Source organism: Ambystoma mexicanum, chromosome 2p (genome assembly GCF_040938575.1).
Source record: "Ambystoma mexicanum isolate Mex_15411 chromosome 2p, UKY_AmexF1_1, whole genome shotgun sequence".
NCBI classification, from domain to species: domain Eukaryota; kingdom Metazoa; phylum Chordata; class Amphibia; order Caudata; family Ambystomatidae; genus Ambystoma; species Ambystoma mexicanum.
In genome coordinates this window covers 659,874,562-659,894,152 of record NC_090923.1, presented here as the reverse complement: position 1 = coordinate 659,894,152, position 19,591 = coordinate 659,874,562, and the positions used below count along the sequence as shown (strand labels likewise).

Here is a 19,591-nt window from a genome sequence, read left to right as displayed (position 1 = left end):
CTGGGCTAAAGCCTTTATGAAGACTCTCATGAAGAATTCCAGCCTACACGGAGAGGAGATGCGAAACGTTGGGAATAAATATGGTTATAAGGTTTAGCTGACGGAAACAGCGGATACCGTTATGCAATGGAGGTTCAAAAACTTTTCTGGACAGGGAGGAGAAGGCTATATGTACACTCAGGAAAGTCAGTTTACTGTGAAAGATGTTCAGGTGAGGTTGCAGGAGGTGAAGGGGGACAAAAGGTCCAGTGAGGAGTGTGCAGCAGGTGGAGGGGAGTATTGGAGTGTTTGGAGAGAGTGAACACAGGGTGTTGGGATGGAAAGAGTGGCACCAATTTTGTTGTATGATATGATATGATATGTCATTTATAACATGCCTGTACACAAGTGTTTCTGGGCGCGACAAGACAAGGGGGGGAAGACAGAGGGAGGACAAGACAAACAATCTTACCAGGCCTTGTGTCATTCCGATTGTGCAAGTGTGCCAACGAGAAGTGCAGGGGGAAGGGAGATGGGAGAAGTGCCAAGGAGAGGGAAGAGGAAGTGCAATCAGGGCAACAGTGCTCTGAGTAAGTGCAGCCAGGGCAGCACAGCTCTGGGTAAGTGCAAGGAGGCAGGGGACTGTAGAGGTTACAGTTACATTCCCTAAGTGTGTGGTAGGCCCAGAGGCAGTGCAGGGGGGCTGATCATGGAGGAGCCTGGTACCCAGTGAGCCTTTGAAAGTAGCCAAGCATGCAGTTAGTGCAGCAGACAGGTAGGTCAGCAGGGGAGGGAGAGAGAGAAAGCAGAGGAGAAAAGGAAGATATTGAGATGCTTCCGGGAACTTCAGGTGGTCCAGCTCAAGTTTGAGAGGGGCAGGGAGGCCATTCCAGAGGGAGGTACCTGCAGAGGAGAGAGATCTACACCCTACTCTCTGCCTGGCAAAGCATCTGACCCTCAGAGAGTTGAAGGTGGCTGAGTGAAGGGCTCGAGAAGGAAGGTATGTCTGTGTGCGAGTGATTGAAGGTGTGAAAAAGTGAGAGGAAGGGGAAGATTAGGAGGGAGGAGGAAGGATAGAGAGGTGTGAGAAAGGCAGTAATATCAGGCAGTAGGAGCATAGAGACAGGAGGAGTGAGAGGCGGAGTACGATTAGTAGGAAGAAGGAGAGTAGATATAGGAGAAATGAGCAGCAGAGTAAGAATGGGAGGGGGGAGAGTAGAGACAGGGGGAGTGAGAGGTGAAGAGAAGAAGTCAGGGCCCGGGGGAGAGTTGGGTGGAGGGATGGAGGGAAGAGTCAGAGCAAGAGTTACAAGACCATTGACGGAGAGGATCGGTATAGCAAGACTATCAAGCTGCCCCTGTTTCGGTCACCTACAAAGTCCTTGAGGGAGAAAGATAGATAGATGGATGGATGGACGGACGGACGGACGGACGGACAGACAGACAGACAGACAGACAGACAGACAGACAGACAGACAGACAGACAGACAGACAGACAGGCAGGCAGACAGACAGACAGACAGACAGACAGACAGACAGGCAGGCAGGCAGGCAGGCAGGCAGACAGACAGACAGACAGACAGACAGACAGACAGACAGACAGACAGGCAGGCAGGCAGACAGACAGACAGACAGACAGACAGACAGACAGACAGACAGACAGACAGACAGATAGATAGATAGATAGATAGATAGATAGATAGATAGATAGATAGATAGAGCAGCTGCCTTCAGACCTCCACAGAGTAGGGGAAGCTGAGATAGTAGGGGAAGCCTGTCTATAGTGAATCAATACTACATAAGAACCTTTGTGATTAGGGTGCATGGGTTAGGGACGTAGAAGCCTGCCTCAAGGTTAAGGACAAACGTACAGGACCCACCCATAGGCTCTGATATCCAATTACCTTTGTTGGTATGTTTGAGCTTAAAACAACTGAAAAGGTATTTGAGACGTGAGTCCCACTTGCATTTGTATGCCTCAAAGAAGGATAGAAATGCAAAATTATTTTTTAAACATTTCACAATGACAGGTTGAGTGAGGGCCCTTCACTGTGAACTGTGGCCCCAGATCCTATGTGGGTTCTAGTAGCCTGTCATACATTAATGCCAGGTGCCCAGGCCTGACATTAATGTGTGCAAGGGGGATGGCCAGCAGACCATTTGTACTGCCGCACAGACAGCCCGCTAGAAAGGGCAAGTCACCTTTGTGGATAGGGGTACCTGAACATTTCTCAAAGTAATACAAATAACAAAGTGCATCCACTGAATATTTCTTAATTTTGTTTCTTTTTATTATTTTGGCCCTAAGTCTTTTTTTATGGGATTATTATTTGCCCTCACATTCAGTTGCAGACACTGAGTTCACTCACTTGCCCCCAAAGAATTCAGAAACAAGCATTGTATATCACCACAAAAAGATGTCAGGAAGTTACAGCCCGTGAATGTAATCTCCTTCTGCCTCCCAAAAATATCAAGACATTTTCTCTGCCATTAATACTTTTGTCCTGACACATAAAGATGACACACTCAGATACTGGATGCACTCTCCTGCTGCCAAAGAGCTCTAAGATTGCTTTTTCACAAGCAAATACTATGTTCTCTTTTCACAAAAAGATGATACACTCAGTTAGAGACTGAATATAATATCATCCGTCCTCCAAAGAATGTAAAGATTTTTTCCCTGCAAGGAGTATTTTCAATTCCCTGGGAAAGATGTCTGCTGGTCCCCAAAAAAGATGGTACACATCTGGGATGTTCTTCTCCTCGGTTACCAGACATTTGGTCGAAAAAAAAGGTTGACAGGACAAATAGTCGAATGTATTTTTTTTTGTATTTTCACTTTTTTTGGGGGGGGGGGTCCCCCCCAACCCACTTTTTTCTAAAAAAAACCCTTTTTTCCCTAAACGAAAACCTAAAAAATATATATATAAATTTTTAAAAAATTCGACCATTTGGTTTTCGACCAAATGGTGTCGACCATTTGTCCTGTCTACCTTTTTTTTTCGACGAAATGTCCGGACACCCTTCTCCTCACTCTGACAAGAAGTGTTATATGCTGTTGTGTCATTTAAGTTGGTGACTGGCAGGTCGGTAGCCACATGAATATTGCCTCCTAGTTCCCTTTGCTGCCTCTCCCTCATCTCACTGCGGCAATTCTCTGCCCTGCAAGCCTCAGCGCAATCCTGTTCATTGCCTGCTCCTCACTCAGCTAAAGCATATTCCATCAACTGCTCACGTAACCTCCTGCCCCCCCTAATAAGCCTGATCCCGAAATCGAACCCCACATCCCCTCTTACACGGGTCTGCAACCTGTGGCCCTTCTGCCTTCTCTCTTCCTCGCCCCTGCTAATTTCCTGTCTGATACTGCACTGGTCACCTGGCTAACCTCTGATTTCGGGCCCAGGTCTCCTCCCCTGCCAGTTGCACACCCGCACTGCCTCCCGGCAACCCTTGCACTTGGGTCTGTTTCTGTAACCCTACAGTCCCCCTACCTGCACTTTTGGACACCTGCTATCTGCACTTACCCTTGCACCTGCTGGCCGCACTGCTTGTTATTGTTTTGATCCCACATACAGCACTGCCCCTCCCCCCTCCCCTGGCACTTTTCCCCTCCGCCCCTGCACTTGCGCAATCTCAGTGTCACTTGGCCTAGTAAGATCGTTGTCTCTGTACTTCTTCTGTTCCCCCTTCCTTCCCTCGTTGCACCTTGAAACACTTGTGTATAGGCGCGTTACAAATGCCATATCATATCATAACATTGATAATGTTGGCTAAGTACGATGGGAGTTGTAATCTAGAATATATGGCTGCAGAGCCAAAGATTGAAGACTCATATGCAATTTATTTAGGCAAAATATTTTGCCCAAACCACTGATAATATTCAGACCCGCTTGAGTCGACAAAAATGCGGAATATTCAGGTGTTTCAGAACGTGTCCGAATAAGTTCGCCCAAGATTAATTAACATTCACTACAGAAAAAAAGATGCATCACACAAAATGTTTAAAAAAAGCAAAATAAAAAAAAGATGAATTATATGTTTGTAACCAATTTCTTAAATTCAATCGCCTAGATACCTCTGGGTTACGTGCGCTATCTAAGTGTTCAAATAAATAAATAAATTAATAAAATAAATACGCTACATTCAACAGTGGCAAACGCGCGCTAAGCGCATAATTGGCACAGAACATCTTTTTTTAACTGTTTGTGTCCCAATATGAACAAAGCCCTCTTTGGGAGTGGGACATAGCCATGATAAGATAAGAGATAAGGTTCTCGCTCCCATCCGGGGAATGTGTCCATAGCGCTAGTCGGCAGGTTTATTGGCACTAGGACGGCCTCGCTTGTGCCTGTCTCGGCTGAACCCCAGGGTTACTCATCAGGGCCTGGAGGAATGATTAACATGCCCACTGACTCACTGAAGGGGAAGGTGAGTCGCCGCTCCCTAACTTTCTTCACGATCTCCCGCTGCTCGCTCGTGATGAGCTCCACGTAGGGTGGCGAGAACACACGGCTGTCCGCTGCAAAAGAAACCCAGACAACAGCAAGTCATTTATTTATTTTTCCACAACTTTTTATGAGCATTTACAGTAAGTAAAACATTTCAAGACCGGACACTTCAAGTAGGGGAACCTCAGTGCTTACTAACCCACTTCCTCCCGCCACCCGCACTCCAAGTTAATCGTTATCAGAGCTCTCAAACTTCCCTTCAACGTGAGTAAGCAGGCTACCCAGTCCTGTTTCTGTTTTTTTCTCGGAATTCTGGGCCTCGTAGTTTTAATATAAACTATAATATATATATATATATATATATATATATATATATATATATATATATATATATATATATATATATATATATATATATATATATATATATATATATATATATATATATATATATATATATATCCCAGAATTCAAGGGTAGAAAATGACTGTGGGGCCTTCTACCACATACCAAGGGGAAACTTGTGAGCTCTCTGTTTGTTACTCATGCCTTGGTTACATTTTAAGATGGATGCCTGCACACATGGGGCTTTTTTTGTTTTGTTGTTGTAACATCGGTTTATTAAAGATGAATCATATACATGAACCGTGGCGTACCACTTACTGCTTTTGAACATTCTTCATAAGATAAAAACCCATCATTCCATTTCAAACAACCCTCGGACCCCCCTCTCCCTCTCCAACTTTGAAGAGTGGGTGAAGACTGTTCCAGGGCCAGTTGCCATCGCAAGGCAGGGTGCCATTGCGCAGAGTGGCTTTGATTCGGTGTTCTAGTCCAGCCTGTCCCCCTGCACATATGGGACTTTGATAATGTTACTGCATCATCTAACCCTGCATAAAGGTATTATTTATTTATTTATTTGAATTTGTATAGCGCACATTGGTCCGGGGCCACCGTGGCGCTGTTACAGTATGCTCACTTGGTACATAAGTACATGAATACATTACAGCAGGTAAGTACTTTCAATACATTACATACAGTCAATATGTGGAGGCAGGTGGAGAGAGGGGTTAGTTGAACAGAGTAGTTTTCAGCAGCAAGGTATGTGTTGGCTCATCCGTTGCCGCTTCCAAATGTATTGTTAAAGCACAGGGCATCAAAAAGTGGATGGACTCATTAACATACACACTGGAAAGTGACACGAGCATAGCATATGAAATAGGGGCATTTCCTTCGATTGGCCTTCCCTATTCGAGCAAAGCGTACGACAAAGGAGCATTTCACTTTCCGAAAATCAACACACGAAATTAACCTGAGAGAGGAAATGTTCCAATAATGGTTCTGGCAAAGTCTAAAAGGTGTGCACATTATAAAGCCAATAATGTGTCTCGGAATATTCCTCGCAGAGCAAAATCCCAACATGAGACATTTTACACACGGTTCATCACACTTTAATGTGGTCTTGTGTGTAATATTGTGCCCCCTTTAAGAAAATATGAGTCCCTGCCAGGGATCGTCTGAATGTCACATGTCAGTGACCATGTGACCTCTTCAATAAAAGGCATGAGCGATTTCCTGCTCATCAGTGGAGAGTGGAGACCAACTGACTACTGTCTTTCTTTGCAGCGCAAGGCTGTTTAGCAGGAAGAGGGCCTGCCCTGAAGGGCCATTTAAACAGGACAACGCCCCTGCTGGGCAACGCTGTCCTTGAGGTGCCCATGTTAGCAGAAGCTCTGTCGGGAACCTCTGGCGATGAAGGAGTTAAGGACCCCCTCAGTGAAGTATCTGCGCTCCAGTCTGGGCGGTCCAAGATCCGTAAATGTGCCCCCGAGCGAGGTGAGGTGAAGCAGCATCCGCTTCCAGGGAGAAGGAGAGGCCGCTGCTGCAATAACTGTGTAAAATCCCACCTCAGGTAGCGTGGTGCTGCGCAACCCCGACCGCCGCATTGAGGCATCTGAGGCTCCCGCCTGGGGGTGAAGGAAGAAGGAAGGTGAGGGCCTGCCCCGCCCCCCTGAAAGAACCGCCGGCTACCACGTAGTTGGCCGGACTCCTGCAAGCAGCAGGACCTGCCTGCATTGAGCCGTCATAGCCCCAGAAGAATACCGGGCCAGCATGTCGGCGCAATGAATATGGCATATATGGGCCCCCTGCAGTTCCCAGGCCCATCAGCGGTGAGTTGGGTGACATGTGTACCCCCTATGCTATCCTGGGGCTCCAGCTGTGCTGCATTTGCACTCCAGACATCGGAGCGGGTGACAGAAATGAAGTTCTCCGTGGCGGCGCATTAGGACATTATTTTTTTTAATGGCCCTGATAGATACCTAGCTGACCAGCGATGTATCCTCTGCACTCCTGTCATCAGAGCTCTGCGTAAAGAATACAATGTAGTCGTGCGGCTGTACGCGCAACCCCAAAGTTTCCGGGCCCAGTGGCGGTGAAGTGCCCGCACTTCAAGTTCGGATCCCAAATGAAAACTAAATTACAGCACCACAATGTGATACCCGGGCTGATTCGGTGGTGAAGATGGATATGCTCTGTAGCAGGCGGGGCTATGGAAAAAAGAAAGGTGAACAGTGGGTGCAGACAAAAAGGGAAAGAAAAGTGCCCATCTGCAGAAGAGGGCCAGACAATCAAAGGACATGCATGTCTCTGCGTACCATGCCGGCACTATCCCTGTGCCCCGGGGCTCAGTGGTAGTGACATTTGGACAATAAAATAGGAAACGCGCTGGCAGAGGGAAGTGTGTGCTTTGCCACAGAGTTTTGGGGAAAAGAAAAGGAAGAACTTGTCTCCATGTAAGGAGACCCAGCAAACGCCCAACGCAGGAACATGTGAGGGTTGCAGCTCCATGTGAGCGCTTGTGCACCCTCCTATGCCAACAGTACTCTTGCCTGGGGGAGCGGAATAAGGAAAGTGACCCTAATACCCGGCCACCAGTGTCTCATGCTGCCTGCCCCACCATCAATGGACCAGGCCGATGTGTCCCCTGGTGCTCCCCCGTGCGGCTTTGCTGGCCCGTGAACGGTGGTAGTGATCGTCCTGAATTCAGACTTGTGCAACTGTGAACTGGTTTCCTGCAGCTCTGCAATTGCTTAAAGAGGACTCAGTAAACACGTTTCTGGATGCTGTGTGCCTGCATGCTAAGGACATTCTTAAAGTGGTCTCAGTCAGAATGCATGTGAAGCTGTGCTCACGCATATTGTTGGCGTGCTTTATATGGTGCCAGTTGCCGACAATGGTGTTATTCAGTGGTTGAAGTGCCACTCACCCCAGGTTAATAAAGGGTCTCTTTAAAATGTAGTAGAACTACCAACGTACCACCAGTAGTCCCCCAAACCCGACTGTCTCCATCAATGTGTACACAGTGCTCAGTATATGTTTTATGTTTGTAACTGCCTGAGTCTAAATGTATGTGTTTATTGTTCCAACCTATGAGTATCAAGTGGGCCGTGTGTTACTGGATATAGCTGTTGATTCCTTGATGTCCAGTGATGTTTGTATTTTGTTTGTCCGTTATAAAAAAGGAGGAATATAATGTTGTGCCCCTTTAAGAAAATGAGTCCCTGCCAGGGTTCGTGCGAATGTCTCACGTCAGTGACCATGTGACCTCTTGAATAAAAGGGAGGAGCGGTTTCCCGATCATCAGTCGAGACCAACTGATTCCTGACTGCTGTGTCGTTCTTTGCAGCGTGATGCTGGCGCTGCGTAGCAGGCAGATGGCTTGCCCTGAAGGGCCATTTCAACAGGACAGTGTCCCTGCTGAGCAAAGCTGTCCCTGAGGCCCCCATGTCAGCAGAGCCCCTGCCTGGCAACTTTGTACCTGTTTGCGGGTGACCCTGCTGGGCAACTCTGGCGCCATATGTCATGATGGCTGTGTGCCCACGGTTTACAGTCTAGTAGGGTGATCCCTGCATCCAAGTGTGTCAGCTGGGTGAACCCCAGCAACTGCGTGTCTAGACCTGGTGCCTCCGAGGTCCAGACATAACATTGCGGACATCCCCCTGGCCAAGGAATCTGGTGAATGGGGTTCAATTCTGGTTCAGCACTACTGTTAGTAGTGGCCAAAAACACAATTAAGTATTATTTCAATTAAAATGAACAAAGAACCCTTTCGTTTACTCATGTCCTCAAAAACACTCAATGAGAACGGGCTGTGCCCTCTGGAAAAGAAAGTGGGAGCGAACCCTCCACCTACGTGTGCCCTCGACTTGTGCCCTGTATATTACAGTCTCCCATTTTCAGTTACGCTAAAACCTTTCTTAGATTTCTGAAAGACCCAGGATTCTGAGGCCCTCAAGATTGAATGAATCCTCTCAAATAAGGCTACCAATGTAGTGCGCACATATTCAGAGATATTCATGGATTGACGTGGTACATTTGTGGAGATAAATCACATGCAAAACACTTGAATGGCCGTTAGCTGGTCGTAGCTTCATTTCGGTTAATGCTGACTCTTTATAAAGATGGAAATCTGTTGGCATTGTGTTCAGACTGATCAATTGGCAGTCAGTTAAATAAACAGCCCATCCCAAAAATATCATCCCTTATTAAGCAAGAAATGGTGCAGGTGATAAATTACCACTACCTCCCAAGCTCTGCCATGTGTAAACGTCCGAGGTATTGCAGTTATGCAGAATTATGATTGATGTTAAATATTGTCAGCAGTAATTACTGTTAGCAGCTAAATAAACGCTTCTGAGGGTAAAATGTGCAACTGATATTAAAAAATACCACAAGCCATAAAATATTAACATTTTATGGGACGGTCCTCCACAAATCACTCCACCCTCGTTACCTGATGGGGTATTGCCCAGTGACGATACGCTCTCTTGGCAAGAGCTTGTTTAAGTCCAGGTGAGAGATGGCCTTTTATTGGAAGTTAACTTTAACAGTTGTGTAGAGAGGCAGATGTACACGTCGTCTATAGAGCCCACCCCCTCACCTCCGTCATACTGGAAGAACAGCAAGAAAGCACTGTGCATAACACCTGGTATCATCCCAATACCACGTCGAAGATGTGAGAGACGTTATGCACTCAGACAACCACATCTAATGTACCATCAAACTGAAATGATAGACATGAGTCTGTAGAGACCATTGGACACAGAAGAACTATAAGTGAAATTGGACTGAAGAGAAGTGATGTCACACAAAGAGAGAAGATATGGGGCCTCATTACAAGTCTGGCGGGAACCTGCTGGTGCTTCTGGCGGGTTGCCAATGGACTTGCAATATCTACCGGCGCCTGGCTTGCTGGTAACACCAGGGGATTACAACCTCGGCGTTCCGGGAAGTCAAATGCCGGTAAATTGCAAATCCCCATTCACATTGAGTCCACTAGGACTCAATGGGAATGGGGAGCACGGAAGCAGCGGCACCGTTAATAATGGTGCCGCTGCTTCCATAAAACTCGGCGGACGGGTGCCGTTCCGTCCACCTGGTCTGACCCTGGCGGGTGGGCTGGCACCTGCTCGCAGAGTCGTACTGTGCTGGTCCGGTAACAAGGGTGCTGGTAGGCTTACATGCACTGTTGTTACCGGACCAGCACAGTTGTAATGAGGCGCATAGACTCACTGAATCTGATAAATAGATGTTCAAAGAATGAAGATGTAACTGATCAACAAAGTAAACATGTATGTGAATATGAAGAAAATCATATACACATAGAAGATAAATGATAAGAGATGTAGTAGATGTATATATGCAGAAATGCAAGATAGATACGGTAACGTAAATACCTGCTAAAGTAGGAAATTTAACGTGAGTAAAGCAGCCATGTTAAGGAAATGGATGTTGGCATCATATAATAGTAAGCAAGAAATCTCGAGGAGAGAGAGAGACCAAGGCTGCAGGGCTGACAGGCACTGGAATACAGCTTTGTGTGAGAACAAAGGGTATTTGCTTGGCTCAGGATTAAGGATGCCACAGCAAGAAGCAACTGCGAGGAAAGAAAAGAGTCGAAGAGGATAAGCCGTTTACGTAAGACATATTTCTCTCAAATTAAGTAAAGGAGTGAATCATTATAAGTGCCAAGTATTGAACAATCAAAGATGCAGAAAGTGCATGCAAAACGCAGCAACCAAATCTCCAGAGGGCAAGAGGAGTGATATAATTGAATCAAATAGCATTAAATAGAAGGACAGAATGGACAGAATCGTGGTCTCCTTACACGTGGTGTAAGGCCAGAAAGGCCTATTCATAAAGCTCCAGACGAAGATAGTAATGTACATTCACTCCCTTGAAAACTCCTAAGAAGAGAACAGCCAGCAAGTTGAACTACAGAACTACAAGCAAGAAGCCTTGTCTTAGCGCCTAACTGATGTGAGATGGTAGGCTAATTAGCTAAGAAAGGCAGTTGTTCCTGGGATTCGTTGCTAACGTGCTGCTAGTGAACCGAATGTCCAAGGTTGGAAGAGAGTGCCAACCAATATGGTCTACTATACATTGTTGCAGAAGCCCATCCGCTGCTGGTATTATGCTATTATCTGTATTTTATGTAGTTAGAGGGGGTTTATGCATGCACACCAGATAAGGGGCAGCCAATGTTGTTACTAACACTTCTACAAAATATAGGTATATATGTTCCCTTAACCAATCCCTCCACCAGATAGATTTTATTGTTTGCCACATCGGATGACCTACTAAAATAAAGTACATTGAGGTATAAAGCCTTTTGTGTAATGGAAATGCAATGAGAGTGTGTGTGCTACAATATGTTTGTTCGCCAGGTTTCCCTACTGTATTGAACTGAGAATAAAGTAGTATTTTGCCATATTCCTTGAGTCTGTTCGGTTATTTGGGCCTGAGATAATTTATTTGGTACTCCCATTCGGCACTTGGAATGCTCCAGGTGCTATTGCACAGTTGACCAGTATTTTACCCTATAATAATGGGGATAGCCAAAATGAATACAATTACCACCGGAAGTAATGCATTTACCGCTGTTGGCAATTTCACCATCAGCAATAAATGATCAGGGTGGATTACAATATACGGTTGCAAATGGTGCAGGCTGCAGTTTTGAGCAATGTCATAAGGCTGCATTGTCTCAAACTCCATGCAATGTATATCTGGGCTTTGCAGGATTGGGGTCACTATTTCGCGGGACACTTCCATTCGGCACCCCTTCCCCCACACCCATTTACTGTTTGGGGGATGGCTGCCCATCCTCCGTCCCCTTGCATGGGGACACCACTGCAACTGCTGCTTTTTCTTGTTTTCAATGGGATGCACATCCTTTACCACTGAATCTTTTCTGCGGGAAAGAGGCCGCTCCTGATTTGTCTGTATGGGATTTATAAAGTGTGCACCAGCTGGGAAGCAACACAGCACTATACATAGTGGACTCTGGGGGTCGCAGAGGAGCTGGGATGGAGAGGGTGAGCAGGGAAGGGGGAGAGTACTATGATTTCTGGATTGGATGGATATAGTCAGATAGTCTGAAAGCCATAAAGTTCCCCAGAGAGGGTTTTATATGCACCCAGGGTGCCCCTTTTCTGACATGGTCCAAATCACACGAGATTTTGCGTTGGTTTGATTGAAGACGTTAATTTTCACTGCCGTAAGAATGTCTATCCAAGAGACGTACATGTTTTTGAAGCAATGTATGTCCCACCCTATTGCACTGCTCAATGTAGAGAAGGTACTGTGGAGCGCTAGTCTCGCGATAGCGACTCAGGCCGTGTTCTCATTAGGCATTGTCCCGGAACCGAAGATGCACTGTGTAGAGAGAGCGAGAAGAGAGTGAGCTGGGAGAGAGCACAGCACCGCAGCGCTCCTCCTGCAACTCAGTTAAAACCCCATAAAGACATTTTACGCTGGATCCACCAGCGACTATGTCAAGGGACTGAAGACAGCAGGGTGGACAGTGCATTCAACTGTCTTCCATGTAAATAATTAAAGTCCATGTTAAGTAAAGGAGTCACTCAAATCCAATTGTTAAATCCTCCATACCAGACCACAACATAATTTGCGACCAGGGCAGCATCAGACCACCGGCCACGCAAATAACTACAGAAGAAACATGCCAGGAGCAACACCACCCCCACCCAGCATTTCTACAGACCCTAGGTATGCCAGTGATTCCATGGTCCCAGTGGGAACCAATATATTCACTACGTATGTGGACGCCTTGGGAGGGGCAGATTACACCCCAGGAAGGATAAGGCCATGCTGCTGACCGCAATGGGGATGGAAGGGCAGAAAATATTTACTGGTTTGAGGCCTGAACCGGTCGAGGATGAAGAGAATGATGCATATAAAGAAGCTATGAGGTAGATAGTTAAAAGATTCTCCAACAGGGAAAACACTGTACTAAACAGGATACGATTTGACACTAGGAAGCAGGAGCATACAGAGCCGGTAGACGACTACGTCACAAGACTTTCAGAAATGGCAGCAATATGTGAGTTTGGGAAGATATGACATGCGACATGCTGGTAGTGCACACAAAACAGCAGGAAAGTACAAAACAAGTGCATACTAGAAAAAGAACTTCAGTTAGATAAAGTAATTCAGATTGCCAGAGCAGCAGAGGAGACAAGACTCAGACGCAAGGAAATGGAGGAAGGTTTGCAGAGTGCAGAGTTGCACGACCTTCAATATAGAAGGAACAGAGAAAGGCAGAGGAATGACGCCAGAGAAGCGAGAGACAAATTGAGAGAACCCATGTAATGCCACAGGTGTGCAAGTAACCGACATCTTGCGAATGCCAAGGCATGCACTGCCAGAAGCAAAGAATGCACAAACTGTAAGAAAAAGTGACATTTTCCCATAGCGTGTCACTGGCAGAGAAGGAAAGTGACGTCCCTAGGAGCAAGAGAAGAAAGGAGGAAGATGAATCATCGGAAGATGATAGACCACAATCATTATGGTGAACAGTACAAAAGCCAGAAGAGAGAGCCCTCACTGCCCGATCAAGGTAGATGGGAATGAAACCAAAGTAATGGCAGATTCAGGGTTGGACTTGACCACACTGCCCATTAGCACCTACAAAGAAATGTATGCTGACGACAAGGAGAATCATGATGTCATACTGTGAAATGTTCTGAATACATTGCAGGATGATGGAGTTGAATTATAATAGGAAAAGTGCATGATGAAGACGAAAGAGTTGGAATATCTGGAGTGCAAGATTTTGCAGGAGGGCCTTAGCCTCAAGAAAAATTGGCATCAAGCGATTGTCAAGGCACCAGCCACTAAAGAAAGATGTTGATCGTTTTTGGGCATTGCAGGGTATACTGCAAAATGTGTGCCACGAATCTCTGAAATGACAGCGCCCATTAGAGAACTGCTGAAGAAGAGGGTGGAGTACTCATGGAAAACAGCAGAAAGGAGCCTTTGATGACGTGAAGAAAATGAGAGTGGAAGCGTCGCACCTAAGATCTTTCAAACCGATGTGGAAGACCTAGATGACCACAGATGCCAGCGCCTCAGGATTGACACTTACACAAAAGAGAGGTGATGCGGAGCATGTGGTGGCATTTGCATCCAAGACACTGTCTGAGGCAGAGAAGAATGCCTCTATTGTAGAGGAAGAGATGCTAGCATGTGCATGGACAGTGAAGTACTTCAGGACCTACGTTCAGGGAACCAAGCTTCATCTTGTCACAGACCACAAGTCCTTGGAGCACATACTAAGCCCGGGGACACAAAGACATCCATTCCAAGACTGGCATGCATAGCAGCGAAACCTCAAGCGAACACGTACGAAATAATGCACATTCAGGGATGGAAGAATTTGCAGGCTGATTGAATGTCATTTCTGCCTGGCCAAATTAATGTGTTTTTGCAAGAGGAGTGCGTAGTGGCATCAGTTGGAGACTTGAGGAGCAAAATATTAATGGAAATGAGTGAGAGACATTGGTTAGAGGAATCAGCCAACGATGAATCTGTAACGAATTTGACAAGATGGCTCAAGAATGGATAGCCAGATGGAAGGTGGATTGCAGATTGCAGAAGGCCTGCAACCATACTGGAAAGTGGTAAAGGAGACTCATGAAGAAAATGGCCTATTGTTCAGGAGTGACTGAGTAATACCCCCATGTCAATGTGGGAAATCATATTCTACAGAGCCTGGACCAGGATAAAAAGAACATGATGAGAAGATGCCTTGAGTGCCTAAACAGTGACAAAAGACTGTGAGTGAGGCAGACACCTCTCGTCCCTACAGAGAACCCACAGGGAGTATGGAAGAAGTTTGGGTTGGATTTCATAGGTCTCTTGGGAACCATGACATCTGAACATAGTTAAAAAATCATAATCGTGGACTATTTGGGAAGAGACAGAATGTGTGCCTGATATTACCGTGATAGCAGTGATAGATGTCCTAAAATTGCAGTGCAAAAGGGAAGGGCCCCCAAAAGAGATAGTGGCCGACAAAGGAGTCCAGTTGACATCCACTGAGATGGGAAAAGTTAGGAGGGACATAAGGCAGATCAAAGAGGCCCTGTATCATCCCCAAGCAAAAGGGCCAGTGGAAAGAAGAAATAGATTTATAACTGACAATGGCATTAGGCATGGATCCACACAAGACAGTGAAGGGGACAGTGTGCACTCAAAGGCTCACTCCCAATGGAACCACCATGGTGTTGCCCTTCCACATGCTAGGACGCAGAGAAGCTGCATTCATGTTAGTGCACCAATGGCTGTCCAGAGTGAGGGAAGATAACACAATAAACATGGAAGAGGTGGATCAGGAAAAGTAAGGACTACATGAAAGAGTGGCATGACAAGAGTGGCATGACAATCAGTGCAAAGGACTGAGGTAGAAGAAGGAGACTACCTCACAAGGACCGAGTGACAGTGTCCCGCTACAGTCAACCCATCATTTTGTGCCCTGAGGCCTACGGGCATGTTGGCGCATTACAAGAATTAAAATAAATAAATAAATAAATCAAGGTTATGAGGAATGGCACAAATCATGTGTGTACCCAAGATGGAAAACGGTGGAACTTAAAGAGAGAAGCATTGTTTGGAAAGGGTACTGCAGTGACAATCACCGTGGGGCGAGGGTAGGAGCCCCCCCAGCACCCCAGCCCAGCAGAGAAGCCACGAGACCACGAGCAACACGGACAGGGCCTGCCTGACCCTGTCCCCACACGCCGCCTGACCCACGCATGCCGGGCGCAGCGCGGGCTGAAACCGAGGCTGAGCCTCGTGAAAATCAGCTGTAACCGCCGGCAGGCGGATCACGCCGGCGGCCAGCGCAAAGGCCACTCTAAGGCCTGTTGAGAGCCTGTTAGGAGCATCAGGAGCCAGGGGCCACGGACCCTGCCCTCACCATTCCGGCCGCAACAGCACACAACGGACTAGCCCCTGAACCGAGGAGCATCTTCTGCTACACACGGTTCGGCCGTGCTTAGATCACCCTGCCTCATCGAACTCCCTCAAAGGCGAGGGTTGACATCTTCTCACAGCCAGGTATGCCCATCGTGCACACTCATTATTGCCAGCTGTACGGCGAGTTCTGAGGCGTAACGCTTCTTGAGTCTCGCCCGACCTCGTCAGATTCTTCCGCCTGGCCCAGCAATGGCGGGCGCATAGCGGCACCAGAGCGAGGCTCTGGCGCCCAGAGACCACTGTATTATTGCGTAGTGCCTTATGGTCGCCCAGAGACCACTGTATTATTGCGTAGTGCCTTATGGTCGCCCAGAGACCACTGTATTATTGCGTAGTGCCTTATGGTCGCCCATAGACCACTGTATTATTGCGTAGTGCCTTTATGGTCGCCCAGAGACCACTGTATTATTGCGTAGTGCCTTATGGTCGCCCAGAGACCACTGTATTATTGCGTAGTGCCTTATGGTCGCCCATAGACCACTGTATTATTGCGTAGTGCCTTTATGGTCGCCCAGAGACCACTGTATTATTGCGTAGTGCCTTTATGGTCGCCCAGAGACCACTATATTCTGACATCCTCTAGGCAACTAGCGCCTTGCACTACTAGAACCATCGCTGCTCAGTCTCGCCTCCCTCCACGTGCACTACAGAGTATTCCAGCATGCTACCAGGGCTGCACCACCAGATTAGCACACTACTACTCATAGGCGCACTCCTCGCCAATGCAATATATGAACGACACTATCTACACTCGTGCTTACCTAGCCCCAGCATCATGATGCAGTCCAACACAAATTCGACACCTCACCCCAGCCCCAACACCGCGCATCCTCACACCTCTACACCTAATAGCTGCACCAGACTGTGCAGACTGAGGACACGCACACTACCTAGGTCCTTCTCATCGCAACACATCCCAGCATCACTCAGAAACTATAGATTAGGTTCTCGCACATCTGTCTCTCACAACTTTGTGGGTAGGATTCCCCACATCCCCACACCGTGTTCCAACCTCACACCCACCACTATACCATCCACCCCACCCAACTTCAAGCTGAAAAAACAAACGAAACAGCGGCCTCCCAACAGAAGTCAGGTAGCACCTACACTCAAATGCGCATTACTTAACACTCGATCGCTCACTGCCCATGCCTTAGAAATCAACGAGCTCATCTCCAGCTTCGACCTAGATCTGCTAGCCATCACAGAGACTTGGCTGCATGAAACCTCAGGCCCCGCCATTACCCTAGCTGTACCAGTAGGCTACTCCATCCTTAGACAAGACAGACCTACAAAATCAGGGGGAGGGGTTGCCATAATCTATAAAGACATCCACCATATCAGGCCCACACCCCACACATGGGAAGGGAATGCAGACATACTATCGGCCAAGCTATCCCTCTCTCACAACAACACCATTAACATTCACGTCATCTACCGGCCTCCAGGACTCCCAACCGATTTTCAAGGGCAAATCACGCATATTCTCAGCGAAAACCTAAAAAAATCCACCAAAACCTTACTCCTAGGTGACCTTAACCTAGGCTATAATGACCCAAAGGACAAAACAGCAACCTCCTTCCTCAAGGACCTCTCCAACCTAGACTTCACACAAAAAATCCTGTCACCCACCCACTCCAAAGGCAGAACTCTTGACTGGCTGGCCGACCATAACTGTAACTCCTCTATCACATCCAACACATTCCTCCCTTGGACAGATCACAGCTGCATACAATTCTCTATCCCTACGTTACCTACCAGAAAAACACCAGTACATAAATCCGCCACCCTAGCCAGAAGCTCCAAAAAGTTAACTGCAGACAATCTACTCCCCCTTCTCAACACCCCATGCCTCGCCCCTCCTTTCCCTCAAGATCCTAACATCCTAGCAGACATACTCAAGGATACGCTCACCAATGCTATAAACTCCATCGCTCCTCTAGAAGAGAAAAAAGAAAAAAAATCCTTCCACTCAAACGCATGGTTCACAGAGGACCTCCAAGCTCTGCGTGACAAAAAGCGCCAAGCACTTAAAAACTGGCAGGCCAACCCATGCGACATCACCAAAGACTTATTCAAAGTCACTGCAAAAAAATACAAAACCGCCATCTTCAATGCCAAATCTGAATCATACAACCGTCGAATACTAGACTCAAAGTGCCACTCAAGAGAACTCTTCTCTATATTTAAAGAGCTCACAGTGCCTCCCACTTCCTCTGACGAGATCATCAAGGATGAAGGCTGGTGCAACAGTATCCAAGCCGCCATGCTCAACAAAATAGACCTCTTACAAAACAAAATCCGCGACCACTACAATACCTTGCCAAAACAGAGTCGACACTTAGATTCCCAATCCCATAGCAAAACCACTAACATTCCCAAATTTGCCTTTAAAGAAGTTTCAGAACTAGAAGTCCTGGACATACTGAAACATCTGAAACCATCGACTTGCAAAGCCGATACATGCCCCCCTAAATTAATCAAGGACTGCGCTGAACCACTTGCCCCAATCATTACCGCATTCATTAATGCCTCATTCAAGTCCTGCTCTGTCCCAGACAGTCTTAAAGAAGCCTGGGTGCGCCCACTTCTAAAAAAGCCCACTCTCGACCCCACGATGCCTAACAATTACAGACCTATAACAACTGTCCCCTTCCTTCTCAAGATTCTAGATAAAGTGGCACACAGCCAAATCCAACTATACCTCGAATCTAACTCCATCCTAGGCACCAGACAGTCAGGCTTCCGCAAAGGTCATGGAACAGAGACTGCTTTGCTGGACCTAAAAAACCAAATAACCAAGATATTGGACAAAGGTAAACCCGCCCTTTTACTTCTCCTCGACCTCTCTGCGGCATTCGACCTAGTGGACCACAAGACCCTCACCTCACACCTCTCCCACTCCGCACATTTCTCTGACCAAGCCACCTCCTGGATAACCTCATTTCTTGAAGGGAGGGCCATGAAAGTCTTTTCAAACATTTCGAGCGCAACACCATCCATAATACACTGCGGTGTCCCTCAAGGCTCCTGTACAGCACCTACGCTTTACAATCTATTCACTAAGCCCCTATTCGAGAAACTTGATGCACTTGGGATTGCCTACACCAACTACGCCGACGACACCCAAGTGCTCCTCCCTCTATCAGGCTCATACCACAAAGACGCCCTAGCTCTAAAACTCATATATGCCACCATTCAAGCCTGGATGGCCACTAACGGCCTATGTCTTAACGGGGATAAGACTGAAATCCTTATCCTCGGCCAAAAATCCACACTGGCCAGGCTAGACAGCTGCTATGCCAATTTCAACATCGACAACTGCACTATCCCAGTCCTATCCTCTGTGAAAACGCTAGGGGTCTACATTGATGCAACCCTGTCCATGGACAAACAAGTTAGTGCCATTGTCTCCGCATCTGCACTAAGCACTAAACTCATCAACGCCATTAAACCATTCCTTTCCAAAGAAAACTGCCTTTCAATAGCAAGAGCTACCATAGGCGCTAAACTTGACTATTGCAATGCACTTCTAGCCGGCACCTCTGAAAAAAACCTAAACAAACTCCAGGTCACCCAAAATAACGCTCTAAGAGCAGCATTAAACATCTCCAAAAGGGACCACATCTCACTGGCAAGGCAATCAGTTCACTGGCTCCCTGTCAAAGAACGCATCACCTTCAAGGTACTGACTACTACCCACAAATGTATCCACCACACTGCACCATCATATCTCTCAGACACCATTCTCAGACAGACCTCATCCAGACCTACCAGACTCTGCTACACTAACCAACTCACTGTACCACGCATCCACAAGATTA

General features: G+C 47.0%; 1 protein-coding gene across 1 annotated transcript in view; it reads right to left on the bottom strand.

Annotated features, from left to right (window-relative positions):
• Positions 1-19,591, bottom strand: part of LOC138566660 (inositol-tetrakisphosphate 1-kinase-like) — a 273,353-nt gene that overhangs the window by 42,231 nt on the left and 211,531 nt on the right. The window contains exon 5 of the mRNA XM_069644218.1: positions 4,397-4,498. Within this exon, the coding sequence (XP_069500319.1) occupies positions 4,397-4,498 (102 nt within the window). The remainder of the gene's footprint in view (positions 1-4,396; positions 4,499-19,591) is intronic.